This window comes from Cheilinus undulatus, linkage group 1 (genome assembly GCF_018320785.1).
Source record: "Cheilinus undulatus linkage group 1, ASM1832078v1, whole genome shotgun sequence".
Lineage (NCBI taxonomy): Eukaryota > Metazoa > Chordata > Actinopteri > Labriformes > Labridae > Cheilinus > Cheilinus undulatus.
The window spans coordinates 51,721,587-51,739,944 of record NC_054865.1 but is presented as its reverse complement, the minus strand read 5'-3'; the positions used below and the strand labels follow the sequence as shown (position 1 = coordinate 51,739,944).

The 18,358-nt window shown below is 38.0% G+C and overlaps 1 protein-coding gene across 1 annotated transcript in view; it reads left to right on the top strand.

Moving 5' to 3' along the window:
• LOC121508925 (A disintegrin and metalloproteinase with thrombospondin motifs 7) overlaps positions 1 to 18,358 on the top strand; it is a 135,224-nt gene that overhangs the window by 13,827 nt on the left and 103,039 nt on the right. Inside the window, exons 3-4 of the mRNA XM_041786076.1 lie at positions 6,717 to 6,900; positions 10,320 to 10,513. Coding sequence (XP_041642010.1) covers positions 6,717 to 6,900; positions 10,320 to 10,513 — 378 coding nt within the window. The remainder of the gene's footprint in view (positions 1 to 6,716; positions 6,901 to 10,319; positions 10,514 to 18,358) is intronic.

Below are 18,358 nucleotides of genomic sequence, written 5' to 3'. Positions count from 1 at the left end.
ACAGTTAATCAAATTGCATCACTGCTAGCCTTTTTGCACTGCCTCCTCCAACATGCATCCGCTGGTGGTGCTGCTGTGCCGTCAGTTGTCAGATGTTTGGTTTTGGTTTCCCCACTTTCAAAATTTAAAAATGGTATTGTGGAACAATAAAAAAAGTTTCTTCAAACCATAAGCAAGAAGGAATCTGCAGTGCAGATATTTTGTTTTGCATGCATCAGCATTTCAGAGTCCGACAGCCAGATTTGAGTGATTTGAGTTCTGTCAGCGGATGAGCTGGATTCTTTTCTTTTTCTTTGGTGGGTATTCTGCTGGTTTTATGCAAATTCCCGATGACCGGTGACAGTACAGTTTGTGAGCCATCCTTGGTGTGTCCATCATCACCCAGCTGGATACCCGGCTGTCGGAAGGAAAGGAAAAGAATCTGTCGACATGACATAAATCATTTCATCCAGTCTGTTCGCTCCTTTTCTCCTCAGTACCCCTGCATTTCAGAACACTGTCAGCTCTTTTTTATTCCAAGTCCAATGTCCTGAAGAAAAGAGCCAACAGAGGGAATAATATGTCACTCTAAAAATACTCAGAACTTCTTGGCAAACTTCGGATTAGAATTAATGTTTCTGCTATTTATCACATTTAACAGATGTATGGAAATAAACACTCCAAAATGAGGAGACAAGATGCATTTACATCATTTGAAGTGTCTTTTCTATTTTGTGGATGATTTTATGTCCCCCCAGCTGGGGAATTTTTGAGAGAATGACATGTTCCAGACTCTTTATTTGAATAACAGAATATCTGTCTGCAGCATTTATGTAAGGAGCTAAAAAAATGCAAGTTTTTGTTGTGAGGAATGGGCATTTTTATGACCTGGTGTGCTTGACAAAGTAGGCTTTGTGTTTGTGTATGTGCACCTGTGTTTGTGTCTGTATTATGATTAGGCAGGAGTGTTTATCCCGGTTGGCCTTATCTTTACAGACATAATGATTTTTTGAAAAATACCATTTTCTCTTATAATCGAACTGTTGTAAGTTGTCTCAGGTGGGTGTGCTATAGGACTAAAGGGGCTTATACCTTTGCTTTTGATTGAGATGTGTTCTATTACTCAAGTATTCACTTCTTCTCACACTGCAGTCAAAAAACTTTTCATCACTCAACTTCTGATTGCTATTGAAGCTCAGCGTTAGTTCGTGCAGGACACAGTAGTCATATGCCCAGCTGTGATCAGCTGAGGGCCAGCTGATCTCAATTTTTTCCTTCCAGCTCCCACAGTCAATCGCAGCTCTTTCTCTCAACACAGTGATGTATTTAAACTTTGCCGGACAATTTGAGAAATAAACTTACTGCGCTTTTTTTTAACCCAATATTGCAATTTAATATGCGGTTATTTCTTAGGTTCCTCATCTCATGTATTTTCCAACAAATAAACAGTAATATTTAATTCTAAACTGTAACCAGCACAATATTAGATCAAACTAGGGCTGACGATTTTTGAAAAAATATCTAATTGACATGATTTTGACTCATTTGGCAAATCAGATATTATTAAAGGGAAAGATAATTTTATATAGTAATCATATTTAACAAGAAAAACATACAGAAATAAAGACAATACAATTTCTTTTGTACACTATTCTAAAAATATGCCACTAGAATGATTGCATGATATGTAACGCATGATGTCTCTGCAGCAAAAAAAGTTTTGAATGGATATTTTAACACAAATTTCAGGTGAGAGAAATATTGCACCTTCTGCGATTTGAAAATTGCAGCCAGGCTATATTGCAATTTAATCTAACTTGCAATTAATTTTCCAGCCCTAATTTAAACATGATGAACTTCTCACTAATCCCTGCGTGCATCAATGGTGATGCACCATGGTACAGCTGCTTGCAAAGTTTAACCTCCTCCACCTCAGCCTCCTCCTTTATAGCGTAAAGCTTGTTGCACCTTCAAATCCAGATTCATGCTACTATGGATTAATTGCTTTGAACTAATTTCACTGTATTCAATGTGAATTGTCATAAATGTCTCTATCCATTTTGGAGTTTTTAGCCTGGAAAGTCAAAGCATGCTGCTTGGCTAACCCAGGGAGCATCTTTTGAGCAGAGCCTTCTCCGCCAAGTAAAACTGTATCGTTTTGCAATAAAATTGTTAAATGTGTAACAAGAGTGTTCCTGAATGAACTGTTTCAGGAATTAAAGTCAGAGCTACTTAACACATCTTTAGTGTTATGCTGATGTGGATTTAGCTTTTTAATCAGATTAATACAAATTAAATGCAAACAGAGGATGGGAATATGCAGAAACAAAACAAAGAGAAACAAAAGAAAGCATAATAAAACCAGTTAATATAAAATACCGTGCTGTCAAGATGACTCCAGATGTTGAAAATGCAGCAGTTCTTCACATGTCTGTTTACAAATTATTTATTACATTGCAGTAGAGGTGTCTTCGGCTAAGGATTTTCATAGTCGAATCTGATTCGTCAGATTTCGCCTTTAGTCGACTAATAGTCGAACAGCGTTTCCGCTAGGTTTTTTTGTCCCTGACTTTCAGCCAAGACTGTGGTAGAGTCAAGTGAAAATCGCTGTGTATGCCCGACTCCAAGAAGAACAATATATCTTTGCTGAGGGGCAGTCCTTTGATTAATCCCAAAATTTTTTCTTAGTTTAAAAGATTAAATATATTTGATTTTATTTAATTGGTATTGTATAAAAACAGGCATTTATATTGCTAGATTTTCTTGTAAAATCTCCACGTTAAAAACTCTGGGAACGGGACAGCCCTAGTCTGAACCAAGCTGAGTTTTTAGGAGGCTCTTTGCTGTGTAGGTAAGGTGATAACGGAGGCATTCAGAATAAAAACACTGAAACAGTGACAACTGTGGACCTTTATTGTGAAGGAACTGATCGAAGTAGCATGTTTATCATTAACTTACCTTTGCTTCAACAGTGGTACCACAGTGTTTACAGCTGCATCTTTGACTGTTCAAATCACAATCTCTGTTAATGCACAGTGTAAATGAGGTATGCAATACTTATTTAAAGAGGTATTCATGATCATACACCCCTGTAGAAACAAAGAACTGGTATGCTCTCAGTAGAGCAGCACAACCAAACACAGCTACATAAATCCATATGTGTGGAGATCATTACAAGTTTGGTTGATTGATAAACTTGTTAATGTCTTTAGTTTTCACATGTAAATAAAGACATAAAAATGTACACATGACATATTTGAATCTGTGCTCGTAAGGAAATATGTCATCCACTATGAGTCAGAAACATTTTTACATTTAAACTTAAAAGTGAGCTGCATCAGTGTGTTTTGTTTTATACTGCCTCTCTGTTTCAAAGAGACGTGAACATCTCCAGTGAAGAGTAAAAGGAATCTAGTCTCAGGTCTTTATTGAACTGTCTTGATTAGATCAGATTTCACAGAGATCACTGATCAAGACACATTCACAAAAAAAGAGACAAAAGAAGAAAAAGAAATAGCCAAACATGATGTGTGATGCACTCCCTGTCAGAACTCACCAGTTTTCTCAGTTAGATGTATAACAGCAGTGGTGTACTCATGGGTTTTTGCTAGAAAGAATTCAGATTTCTCATAATTAAAAAAAAAGTGAAAACACAGTATTTTGAAAACCACCAATGGCTCATTACCATGTATAAACACACATTTGTGTCTTTATGTCCTCTTGCAGTTTACATATTTTACCATGAAAATCAAAGCTGCTTTCATGTTCACAAATTGCACAGCTTTCAAGTATATATGATTGCTGTCATCATTGCATTTAAGTGTTCCCAACATCAAAGTAGAAGAAATTGTCCCTTATACAACCCTTGGCCAGTATTGCTTTGTGTGGATGGAAGTATTTATGATAATGTGGATGAGACATAAGGTGGTCAGGGAAAAGCTTTGAACTGTCATGTGACTGATAAGTGCTTTATAAGCCTAGTGTTTATTTTGGATTCATCAAATCTCAGTATTTCCCTGAAAGCCTGTGCAATTGCAGTTACACAAAGAGAGGAAAAACACAGAACAAACGATATGCAGCACACAATGGCAGACCTATAACTATCATAACCACATAAATAATTATTCCTTTTCATTTCTGCTTAATTAGATTTAAGTTGTATAAAGGCAGGTTTTGTCCTACACTTGACAAAAGAAGATAGTATAATACAATTCCATATGGAATTTATTCTTGGACTCAGTGTTGCACACGTTAAGCTGACAATGAACGAGACAGTAAGAGAAACCAGGGCTGCCAGCACCACTTAACAGGCCCTCACAACTTGGAGCACATCAGGAATTGGTGTATATCAGGCTTATGTTCCAGCCTCTAGAGGTGTCTATCAGAGAAATATTAATGTTCTCTGACCTCTCAAGTCTGTTAAACCCAATATGAAATGAGCGCACACAGTGTAAACAACTAAAACATCTAATTCTGATATTACAGGGCCTTGGAAAGAGGGTGCCTTTTGAAGTACAGTTAATGTTGGAATTAAGAAATGTTTCAGAAGAGGTCTATGACTGAACAAGTTTGAGGCAGTTTGGACCCTGTATGTTTGAGTAATGACACTGTCTGTGTAATGGTAGGACATCAATCTTTGATAAACCATCACAGCCATGTCCTTTGAGTTTTGTTCAAGAGCTGAAGAAATGTCTTCTGTATAAGGTCTTTTCAAGCTCTACACAAAATTTGAAGTGGGTTGGATTCACCCAGTTGGAGTTGATCCAAGAGGAGTCCTGGAAATGCCAAATTTTATCCATTTAAAAAAAATAATTCAAAATGGTGGATTTTTTTGTCGGTAATATGAAATGGGTCCAGTTATTTTTTTATCATGTCCTGGCATGGTACATTCGCCTGCCAAATTTCTGAGGAGGAATTTTGAAATATTTGTCAGGTGTGCCATTTAGCCATGCCCATTTACCCAAATGATCAATCTAATTTCTTGACTGGGCTCATTCTACCAATACTACTGGGCATAGAAGTGTTTTAACCCTTCTAAAAACAACTTCCTGTTAAATGGCATATTGCATCATAACAGCAGCAGCTTTTTTTTTTTTTTTTTTTTTGCAGATCTTTAAGCTTTACATGATATGATGGTGGCAATATAAGGATGTAAGACCCATAGAATATGACATTTTCACTTGGCCTTGTGTGCTCACCAAGTTTGGTGAATTTTTGAGCATGTTTAGGTGCTGAAAATTGGTTTCTACCAATATTACTGGCAGGACAAGTGTTTCAAGCCCTTTAAAGCCTACTTCCTGTTTAATGGCTTCTATTGTATCATCAGGGTGAAAACTTTATTAGCAGATCCATAAGCTTAACATGACATGACGGAAGCAATGAGGAAGCAACACCCATAATATATTACATTTTTCACTTGGCTTTATTTGCTTACCTAGTTTGGTGAAATTTGAGAAAATAGAGAGAAAAAATTATTCTTTAGATTCAAAAAGTGTCCTCCAAACCACATGTGGTGCTTGGCCCTAAAGATTTTTTTTTTTTTTCTTGATTTTTATCCATGTGGCACTGCTCATACAATTAACTACTGGAGCTCTCCTGTGAAAGTAGACAGCTGAAGGGAGTCAACAGTAGGGGTGCACCGATTGATCGGCCAAAATCGGTATTGGCGCCGATTTCCTTAATTTTACGAGATCGGCGATTGGCTGATCCTTGTAAATAAGATCGGTGGATAAGATTGGTTTCATATGCCTCTACCTACTAAAATGTGAAAAATGAAAGACTATACAAACTGATATAATTCAGTAGTTTGGACAGCAATGCTTTAAACTTTTCATTTATATTTGAGAGAACTACCTCATGTGCAGTTAAAACAAGTTTGTATTGTTTCACGGGTATTGTTCAATGTTTTTCCATAAAATAAGATTGGAACATTGAAGGTGCATGCTGTCAGTTATAAATAAAAATCGTTATCGGCCAGAATCGGAATCGGCAGGTCAGGCTTTTTAAAGATCAGTGATCGGTGATCGGCCAGAAAATTGCAATCGGTGTACCCCTAGTTAACAGGAATCGAATATAGGGTGAGGATGAAAAAGATGGAGGGGGGGCGGAGTGGTTGGAATTTGGTCTGCATCAGGGCCAGCATGGCTTAGGGTGCAGTGATTTATTCGACATCTGACCCTTCCCCTTTCACAGTTGCACCCTGAAAGTCTACTTCACACATCAGGCTGTTCATTGAACTGGAGTCTTACTTGCTCTGAACTTCCAAGTTGAATTGTCTTGCAATACAGTTTTGGCATTTTACTGCTGAGCTGTATTCGTAGTGTGATGAATAAAGTCTTGAATCCCAGTGCAACTGTATTGATTGATCTTGTTGGTTGCTGTGGATCAGTGGTAGAGTCCATTGCCAAAAGTTGGGAGTTCAATCACGTTATCCTGCAGCCACATGTTTAACTGTCCTTGGGTTGGACACTGTTGTGTCATTGGTGTAAGAATAGAAGGAATTAGCTGACACTGATGAACACTTAACAGCCTCTACCATTAGCGTGTGAATGTGGTGTAAATGTTCCTGCAGTGCGGTGAAATGACTGGAAAAGTGCAATGGGAGCTCAAGTACTGTGACACACCTTGTATGTGCCGGCATAGAAACTCTGTTATAAGATTTAGAGAGTATAAAGAACATTTGTAGACATTCAAAATGTCAACAATCCTTAGTGACAACAATCCTTCTTTTTCTTCAGACAGGACTGTTCAAGTTGTCTGGTGAAGAGTTTTTTATTCAACCTCTGGAGAAATCAAGCGCTAAGACCTCAGCACCTCAGGCCCACGCCATCTACAAACGCCATGCATCCCCTCCCTCCTTCCGCCCTGTGTTACAGCCAATCTCAGGGAAACAAGCTGTCAACGGTACCTGTGGAGTTCAAAGTAAGTCTTTTTTCCCCCACATGTGAGAAATGGCACTCTAGAAGTTTGCAAAGTTAAAACTGATACTGTAGCTGAAATAAGAAAAAGTACGCTTTATTGTGTCAATACCTACTGACTGATTAAACCATAGAAAATGAAAAAATGAATCAAATTCCCCGACCTTGCTTTTTAGTCAGTTCATAGTTAATAATCTTCAGGGGTCAGGGGGATGAAATTATTCAAGAGGAGTAAGTTACTAATGAACTATTTTATAATCAGAGTGAGTCAGACTGACCTGAAAGAAAATAGAGTTTGAATATGTTTATAAGAATCCGCTCTGTCTTTGCCTCGTGAGTCACTCTGGGAATTAAAAAAAAAAAAAAGAAAAATTAAATTTCATGAATGCCGTTGTTTGCAGAACTTGAAGCTTAATTTAAAAGATAATTTAGGCTCAAGTTTTCTTAGGGCAACTACTGACGTAGGATAAAGGAGACGTAAGAGTCACTCCAGCATGAGTCATCCAGGCCTGCGTGGCTCAGTAGGTAGATATTTGACAGATGAAAAGATGAGCACAATACCACCTTGGACATATGAATACAAAGAAATTTGGTGGCAAACATGGATGAGTAACAAAATAAAGGATAAGCTTGAATGGAAAAAAAGTAACGCCTGTGCTCTCAAGTGTAATAACAAGAGCTCATTGTATGAAATCAATTTAACTTAATGGACCACATTCCCTCAGTAGTTGTGTTCATGTGGCATCACACTACTGGATGGGAGACAGCGTTATCATGTCCAGCTATTTGTTGTACTAAGTTGCTTTTCATGTAAACATAAAGATGTTTAAAAGTGTTTTTCTTTTGTCATTTCCTGATTGAAAGGGGAAAAAAGCAACAGATGCTGAAATTCTAGAAAAAAAATCCCATTTAATGTTTGAAAGATGTTTTATCACTGGCATGCTGAATTATAATCAGTTTCCTTCTGTTGTTCTTTTCTTAACTTCTGACACAGACTATAAATGTGTTCCTTTGTTCTTAGGTAAAAGAAAAAAGTCACACAGTGCTAGATCAGGTGAATAGGGAGGGTCATCAAGCACTGTGATTTGTTTTTTGGTCAGAAACTGCTTTACTGAGAGCTCAGTGTGAGCTGGCGTAGTGTCTTGATGAAGAATGAAACCATTTTTCTACAGTAGTGGTCTCTTTTGTCACACTTTTGCTCACATTTTTTCTAGAACTTGTTTGTAATAGTGTTGATTTCTCGTTGACTCTTCTGGAACCCTCTCCGCCAAAAAGGTACCCTAATGTAAAAGAAAACACTCAATATAGCCTTGAATTTGGACTTGCTTTGTTATGCTTTCTTTATCCTTGGTGACGATGTTTTTTTTCCAGTACATTGACGTTTTGTCCCAGGATCGAATTGGAGTTGCATTGCATGCAATCTCTCCTTAAATTTTTGGGTTTCCCTCATTTAGTTCCAATATGTGTCCTCAGATGTGCTTATGTTTGTGCTGTTGATCAGGAGTAAGACATTTTGGGAAAACCTTGGCACATGCTGTTGTCATGTTCAAGTTTTCATGCAAAATTTGCCAGACTATCCCTTAATTAATGGAGACAATTTCTGCTATTTCTGATACTGAGCCATCCATCAGTTTGAATGATTTGTCAACTTATTGAGCGTTTTCAGAAGTTTTGATGTGCATGGGCATGCACATCAAAACTACTTGGACATCCTCTCTGCCTTCACAAAATCTTTTGTGCCATTAAAACACACATGAATGTGACATGCAGTGTCCCCCATACACCTCAGACCCTGTACCAAAAGATTTGTTCAACTTCACCAAAAATTTGAAGTAAATGCATTGCTCAGCTTTCAAGTGAATCATTTTCCTCATGCACTTCAATTCATAGCCAGCAGTGAACTAAAGACATCACTTATTGGAAACTTTCAGCAGTTGTGCATGAATACCCAACCTTTAATGTATAACACTCAGTGTGGCTGTGAACCACAGGGTTTCACCCTCAAAAGCAGTCTCATTATTTTTAGCTTTACCTTGTGTATTAAAAATTTTAAAGAAAGGGAAAAAAATGGTAATTTTCTTTAAGTTTCTTCAGATTGAAGCTAACCTTACCATGCAACCTCTTCCTTTGCTTTTCACAAGATGAGAATGTGTGTTGTCTTTTTTGTTTCATTCAGAAGATTGATGAATATCTGGAATATCTAACCTTGCAAAGCAGATGGATACGCCCGTTTCCTTGTTTCTCACTGGCGAATCCATCTTTCAAAGCTCCCATCTGAACCGTTTGGGCCCGGTTAGAAAGTGAAAGGATGAGGGGCAGTACTTTCAGGCGCAGCAGAGTCTTGACGTAAACAAGCAGCAGCAGGAGCTGGTGCAGTTATGGAGGAAGAGATTAGCGTGGATGCTGCTAAAGCGCCAACTTTATCAGAACTTGACAACATTTCTTTGTTAAAAGAAGAACTAAGAACAGCAGTGAGTTGTTTTGTTTTCAAAAATGACAAGTCGAGTACTTACATGTCTATAGTCGCCATGTTTTGCGTTATTCGTCAGTAGCTTGATAGCGGCTACGTCACGTGTTTTGTTGCTCTGATTGGCCCGTAGAGATGTGACAGGCAGAACGTTCATCTAATCACACTCTGAATTTTTTTCAAAGCCTCTGCCATTTCTCAGATGTCTCCTATTGAAGCTTTCCCAGATGGATGTGTGAAACAAATCCATCTGGCGTGTCAGGTTATGGAATATCTGGTCTGGTCAGGAAGCTCCTTCAAAATGACTGAAGTTCAGTATTATAATTCAGTTTTGAGTAGGACTGTTAGCAATTTACCAGCCCTGTCTCATCACAAATGGTCTTTTACAGCAATGCATTGCTTAACCAAAACATTAAAATCAGTATTTTATTTCATGGTGAATTTAATGACTATAAATTGATATGAGCAGTAGTTATGGCCATATTCCAGACACATAGAGTGGTTATTTATTCAATTTCACATTGATATTTTAATTACATTTCAGTGTTAGGTTTTGATGCTACTTTGCAGATTATTTATACAACTGTTCTAAGATTAAAAAAAAACATAAGAAGTTGTTTGTGTATGTTTCTTGTGTCTGGAAACAACACTTGGATCCTCATTGTTAATATGACAGTATATTTACTCCTTTCAACAAGACGCAAGTTGTCTTCATGCGGTTATCTAAATCATAATTGTTTTTTATTAGTAAGCATGTTAATAACACATCCTTTATCTTCTGATTATTTCATGCAAAGCATGAGCATGGATGTCTCATGGAGGTTTTAACCTTGTTGCAAGGAAAGTGGTCCATACACAAATATGTACAGTATTTGGCAAGTTCAAATCAAAGCTGATGTTTACAAACACTGGGCCCCAGCAAAAATTGTAATTCTTTATCTGAATTCCTTCTCCAGTTTCTAGTTTAGAAAACATTGAGAGAGCGCGGGAGCGATGGGAACACCGGCAGCAGAGAAAAAGAAAGCGGATTCGCCAACGCTCCGTCAGCAAGGAGAAGTGGGTGGAAACACTGGTGGTGGCTGACCCGAAAATGGTAGAGCATCATGGGAGCAAAGCTGTGGAGAGCTATGTCCTCGCTGTCATGAACATTGTAAGTATGTGACATTGCATATATCAATAACGTGTAATTACAGTGTATTGAAATCTGTGAGGTCTGAATTGTGGCCTCATGAACAATTTCAAACCCTCTATGCCTTTATAAACATTGTGTTTACTGGAACGATTTTAAATTTTCAGCAAGTACCTATATTGGCTTTCTTGCTTTAAGTTAGATGAGAAGAACCGATACAGCTGTAATGTCTGAAGATACTTAGTCTGATGTAGCATTAAAGAGAAAGCCAGTGGAAATGACTGGCTCCAGAACAGTTGAGAGTTAAATGATAACACCAGTAACACCATTTTACAAACTACAGTGCATTCAGAAAGTATTCAAACCCCTCTAACTTTTTACACCTTTCTTGTGTTGCATTAATTGTTATTCTGATTAGTCTACACCCAGTACCCCATCATGATAAAGTGAAAACAGAAGTCTTGATTTTGTTGCAAATTTATTCAAAATATAAACTTGAAATATCACATAAGTACTCAGATCTCGTGCAAAAACACTTGAAATTTAGCACAGTTTCCTCTCATTTCTCTTGATCTCTTGATTGAAGCCATCCAGCCATCTGGACTTTATGGCTGAAACCTCTCCTCAGTGCAAAACTCATAAAAACCCACTTGGTTTTCATATGGAGTGTTTTACAAACTCCAAGCTGGCCAGTTGAGTCTGGTGGTTACAGTGAGGATGCTCTTTTACCAATGAGTACAAGACAAAAATGTATTAAAAGATAACCTATGAGATGCTGGTACCCAGAGCTTGAGACCTTGGACAGAGGTTGATTAGCAATATCCTATTTCCCAATGCTCTATCTTTATGAAAAGCAAAGCTTCACTCGGTAGTAGCATCAAAACGCTTTCTTTTAAAACACTGCACCAAAATAAAATCCGAACCAAGAGACACATTCAGAAGTTTAAAAAGGATATGACACTTAGAAACAACACTGGCACTAAATAGAATTGTAACACTGGTTCTGGATGAATGCCTAATACAGTAACTTTACAGAGCAGATGGATTGGCCAGATCTGTCTGTCATCAGGGAGACCTATCATGTAAAGGTACAAGCTGAAACACTTGTTTCTAGTCAAAGAATGGCCGGACTGATCAACGTCATTTGAGTAGAAAGAGACGGTGGCTACAGTACGTGTGTGGTTTAGTTGCACTGCAATCCTGTAAAAACATGGCAGCCAGATAAAATGAGTGTGGATGCAGCTATAGGAGTGGTGTAATCAGAACTGGACAACATTGCTTGATTTTGCTCCTCTCACTACAGGCTGTAGGAGGGTAATTCACCAACTGGCTCCACTGATTTTTAACAACAATTACGGTTGTCTGTCATGCTCACATTATGTATTTTACACCTGGGGGTTGGGCATGCCAGCATTAACTTTTTGTTGCTTTAATTGGGCCGTAATGAATGTGAATGGAGAATTTATCCAGTTACCCTACAGGGTGTTTTAAAAGGTTATGCTCTTCCCAAACACCACCTCTGGGGTGTTGCCTGGATAGATGTGAAATACCTCTCATGCCATGGAGATGTGAAACTGCCTATCTGGTGTGCAAGATTACAACAACATATGCAGTCTGAGGGCTTCGGCTAAAGCTTGATATCATTGAAAGTCTAAGACGTGTCACTTATTTCTATGTAGTTAGCCTTTTACAGGTTTCTGGAATAGACAAAAAGGATTGGGATAAACTTTATCTTTATCCTCATAAAACCTGATTTAAATGGTTAACAGTAACATAAATAAGTCAATTCTTAGATCCTTAGTACTGTGAATATAAGTAAAGGTCCTTGAGATATCTTGAATTCAAAGGGAAACTGTACATCCTTTAAGATGTTTTGGATGATATAGCTATTTCTACTCTCCTGCCAAGTAACACTGTGAATGGATTAAACTCTTTTCATCTTTCTTTTTTACCCAGGACTCCCCAGGCTCTGGTATTATTTCTACCTCCTTGTTAGAGGTTATGTAAACTGACTTCTGGCCTGTCATTGATTAGCACATTATACTCTTTTCCAAAATACACTCATGTCTGCGCTGGCTGCAGCTTCTGGAAGTTTCATCAGAGGACAGGCTATCAGGAAAGGGAATTCACTAACAGAGAAGCTGTCAGATTAACTGACTTAACAGAAAATAATACACAGAGGAAGCAGCCGTTATTCCACACATCCTCTCATGCTCCTTTTTTGGAGTCCTTCACACTCAGGGCTTTGAACTTGAAAGACCCAAACCCTTGAGTTTTGTAAAAACAATCTTGCAGAGCATCAAGGGAAACAACCTCTTACCCTTGTCCAAACAATAAGGAATGGAGTCATCTTCCTCAGCCAGCAGCTGCTCCATTGTCTCATCACAGGCGCTGTATTTAAGTTGTCAACTTCATAAGAGGTTTTATTTTTGTGCTCCGAGATACTGTATGCACACAGCAGTGTGATTTACACTCACACAACAGCCCTGACAGCCAATCTCAGAGGCCTCTCATAAAAATAGCTCACAATTTCCTTTCACATGATGATCTTGTGTTGAGTTATTGAGTTTTCTTTAGAGGTATTTCATATAACATATGATTACAGGACATATAGGAAGAGGGACAAAATAAAAAAGTCTATAAAGCCTTAAAATTATTTACAGATTTTCTGCATCCAGCTTGAGAGGAAATGGAAAATCAGATTGTTTCAGAAAAACGAGTTTTAAATAGAAGCAGCTCTATTTTCATTCACAATAGGAAAAAATGACAAATGTAGACCCAAGTATGCCTTCTTCTACTGATAAACTTTTAAAAAATTGTTACAAAGTTCATTCAGTTTCAAGAAAACTCACAAACATGCGAATGAGCTCTTCTATGGCCAACAGTTGTAATGAATGAATTGACTGCTTTGTTTGTACGTCTAAGTACCCGTTAAAAACTTGAACAAAAGGGAAAGTGTGTAGATGTTTTGTCCAACAGCAAGAAAAATGAGAGGAATCTGATCGTGTTTCATGAATGCTGCTTATAAAACTTTCTGTAGTTTCTAAACTCTCACACTTAAAGATTTACTTAACAAAGCAGTCAGTATGACAGCAGAGTGAGCTGCTCTCTTTCTTGCATTTTGGCCAAAACCATTGGCAGTTCCTGAACTGTTATTTTGAATTTGTCCAACTTTATGAGTTCTTTCTTAATACTATGCACTTTCAAAGCGCTTCTAAAAAAACCCATTATTATTATAAATCATACCTATTAAATACTGCCATTTACCTGCATTTTTGTTTCAGATAAAAGAAGTACAAGTATGGTGTTTGAATAAAGAACTATTTAACAAACTGTAGTTTATAAACTTTAACATCTCAGCTTTTTTTGTTGTGGTTTGTAAATCTGAATGTTTGAATGAACAAAGCAATAATATTTAGAAACTGCAAACGAACCCAGTAAACACATAAGGTACTAAATACTTTATGCTGTAAAGTGAATGATCAGGTGTGCTGTTACCCCTAGGTAACTGTGGTTGCTGACTGATGTCCAGTCGTCTCCGGTCAATATAATAAATATATTGGCCTGCTGCTCCACTGTCGTTGCCTTTTTGCTGTCATACAGTTCACGGATTCTTGTGATGATAGTTCTCTTTGTAGGTGTTCTGTAGGATGGGTGACCTGGATGATGTCTTTAAGCCCCCTGTCTTCAACGATGTTGATGGTCTGCAGTCTCTGGCAACCCATTACCTATTGCATTAGCTAGCTTAGATGTTGCCATTTTGTGGACAAATCCAGGACTGCTGGACTCCACCGGTGTGGCTTGGTGACCATGGCTTCATCCCGTGTTGTTGTTGGCATCTTTGTTAACATTAGCAAAGACGTGCTTTGCCCGAAGTGGTAGACTAGCAAGTTGTGGTCAGACTTAGTCATATGATTAAATTGCGTTATTATTCTTTTAATGCGTTAAGGTTTCAAGATGAATCACGAGCATTAATGCTTTAATGTTAACAGCCCTAATTGTTATCTTTTAAATTCATCATCTGGAATTTTATGTTGTATTTCAACCTTTTAGATTCCCAATTTTAAATTTTAAGTCATATTTTGACCTTTTAAACTCACTTTTCTAATTTTATATCATATTATGACTAGGGCTGTTAACATTAAAGTGGGAACGCCTGTGATTAATCTTGAAACCTTAACGCTTAAAAAAAAAAAAGGAATAACACAATTTATTCATATGACTAAGTTTGACCACAACTTCCTCCCGAAGTCCTCCAGGGCAGATGTTTACTCTTCAGGGTGAAGAGGTGACAGGCAGGTAAAACGCCGCCAGCAGTGATGAGTGAAGAGCCAGGTCTGCTTAATGGCAATTTCCTTTTTAAAAAGCTGGCGAAGAGAAGTTGATAGAAAACCAAAATTGTGTGTCCACGTAAGTAAAAGTGAAGGGTGAAATGCTCTACATTTTTTACACCCCACCATTGAAGGGGTGGTTGCATTATTAGACATGGATTGAATTATACCTTTGAGGTTCTTTTAGCCCAGTTTTGATTGCCCTTCCTCTACAGCAGCAGTTGATGCTCAGTGGGAGGGTTGGAAAAAGGCTGATTACTGCACTGGATGTAGGTGCACAGCTATTTTAAAAATGGCACAAGGGAAAGATTGCTTGATGATACTTGTCATCATAGTACCCATCAGCCTATAGGTGTGAAACTCTTTTCTGTACAATCATGTGCATAAGATTTAGGTGCGTAAGGATTCATCACTCCTGGAGAAGGGGTGAGTTGGCCTGAGTCAAGCTCGACACATGCTGACACAAGGTGTGTGGTTCTGCAGCCAAGGTCAAGCTCACGGCATCTCTTTTGTCTGAGCCTTTTTGGCCCTTGTAACACAACTGCAGACCGCTTGGCACATCCGCAGCATGGCCTACCACCTGCCTGGATAGTACCCCAGATCCATTCTAACTTGTCACATCCAACCCTTACACCACCCTAAAGGTGTGCCCTTTGTTAGTTTTTCCACAGATTATCCCCCACCCCCGGTATTATGAAAGGATATCCAGAGCAGACTAGCACCTGAAGAAGACCCCTGGTGGAAACAATTCTAGATAATCAATTATTTTGTGGCTTTGAGTGCAACTGTGCAGTGAGGGTGTAGCTGTAGATCAGTGGTAGATTCAATCCCCAGCTCATAAAGTCCACACGTTTAAATGCTTGCTGAAAACACTGAGCCACAAACTGCTCCTAGAGGCATCAACACTGGCAGATGAATCATTGTTAATGAGATAATGATGGGTATTGATGGGCAGACTACATAAATACATAGTGTGAAAGAGCTTTCAGTGGTCAGAAGGCCATTTCAGTCCAAACACCTGTAGAGATTGGGAGTTGTCTACATTTATCTGCTAAGGAAACTATTTTCACACTATTTTTGTACGTGACTTTAACAGTATCCATTAAACCATATAAAATGGAAAACAGGCATCTTTGCAACACTGCAGCTACAGAAGTGATGGGGGGGGGGGTTCTTGCTACTGTGTTGGGATTTAAAAACACTGCAGATTGTTTAAATTGTAAGATCAAATCAAATCTGGTCAGACATGTTGTACTTACAGCCTTGTCGCCATTGCTATAACTCTGGAAAAACCTTCCTCTTAAATGTGACCTTATGGGGGGTAAATGTCCTCTAAATAAAATCTAGGCCCCATTCCCTGCAGTGGAAACACACTGAGTTTCTCCCATCTGCCAAGTCCTTGGGGAGGGTCTGGTGTTAAACTAAGCTTCTAACTCAGCCAAGGCCAATTCTTAAAGCCAACAACTTGAAAAGCACTGCTTCCCCCTTATTTCTCTGATTTAAGCCTATTTTTTTTACCTCCTCTGTTGGTCAGTGTTATGCAGGCCATTGCCATAATGGAGGGAAAATCCTACATACTTCTTTGGAGAGCTAAACAGTCATGTGATTCTCATTTCAGGTGTAGCAGCATCTGACTCATGTAAATTAATCTTGGTCAAAAATCATATCCACAGTCTTTGATCTCATCTTTTAAAGCTTCTTTAACCTTAGACCTTTCTTCATGCTTTTCATTTCTCATTTGTCTGTTTTTTTGTACCTTGACCCCTTCCTGTACTGCATCTACTGAATTAGATATTAACTATATTAAAGATACAATATGTAGAATTTCTGCACTGAAATCTTTATTGATCTAAAAAGTGACCATTCCTATGTTATATATTTCGGCTGCCATAGATGTTGAGTTTAATCTTCCAAATTACCTCTGTATCATGGATCCCCCCACACTCTGCATTTCCAACGAGTTGACACCAGTATTGCTCTGTAGCTATGTTTACATGGACCACGTGTCATCATAATAAATACCTTATCTAAATACAATTGCTTCATATAAACACTTCATTCCGAATAAAATCCTCCAGTTCGGCTCATTCGAAAAGAAATTTCATTCCAATTGAGAGGGGTGGTTTATGCCAATAGTCGTTCAGATCAGTGTCCATGAAAATACCCAATCTGAACACTTCTCCCTGTTTGGGGTGTTTTTTGTTTACTGTCTGTCCCACAGACAGAATGGACAGGGACACGGCAGGAACAAAACAAAACTGATCTGCTGGTGAGACAACTTTGTTTTTACTTAATGCTTTAAAAGAGCTCAAAATTGTTGATCAGACAGTATAAGGTACAGACGCCAAATAGTAGAACAATCCACTATTTTGCGCAAGCAAGAGTTTAAAAAAAATGAGCGGGTTCCGGTGGTTTATTTGGAACAAAGACCAAGAAGAATTTCTTCTTCTGGGGCAAATTTTTGGTAAATTGGCCAGTGGGACGATGCTGGGTATGTCAGAGCACTTTCATTCAGATCAAATAAATGATGCATGAGCATGCATATCTGATCGGATCGTATCTTTTAGCTTCCATGTGAACACAGAAGTTTCAGTCTCCAATCAGAATAAATTCAATCAGATTGTAAAAAAAATACTCATGTATCGCCACCCACCCTCACTGCCTCTTCTCAACACTACTTCTTGTTCAAGGCTTATTTACTAAAGAGAAACTTATGTTTGATTCACATTCATAATGTCTCATAATGAGGGAGAAATGCACACACAAAACACTTCCACATATGCTTTGCATGCGGTCCCTGAATGCGAGTGTGCACTGGAAGTGATTTTAGAGAGCATGCGCATCCTGTGACCGTAAATGTGGAAGTGCCTTTTTGTGTGCATTTCTGTCTCATTATAAAAAATGTATTAATGAAAACAAAACTCTGTTTTTCTCTTTAGTGGATATGCTTTTTGAGGTGCTGCTTTATTGAACAGAGTCCTCAGTACAAAATGAAGTAAACAGTGCCGATGGGGCAGTGCTGGTCTGTTCTCATTACACTGTTATTGTTTTATGGTTGGGAGCTCCCTGGTGGCTCAGTTTTACATATTGTGTGTTTAAGCTGTAATAAAAGTTTGTCAACTGTTTGGATTTCTTTACTCACATAATTTAAATATTAGTAACAGTATGGAATTAAAAGCTTTAAAAGACACATTTTTAGGTTATTGATGAAATACAAAAAGTGTCATCTTTTTCGCTTTGTTAATTCCCAAATGAATGGATGAATGGATACCTCTGTATGACTCAGCATCTTCATGGAAGTATTTAAAAATGATGAAATGGACATAAATTGTCCAAAAAAGAGTAAAGGAAGTGAAAATGTATCATGTTTTGTTCATTGTGTTGTTTTGAACACCATTTTAAATTGTTCAATGCAAGCTAACCCAGAAGACATATTGCACTGTTAGATGTCAGATTAAGTCTGACATCACTTTCTTTTAAAATAACACTTTTGTTTTTTTTTGTATGAGGAAGTTACAAACTCAGAGCAGATAGG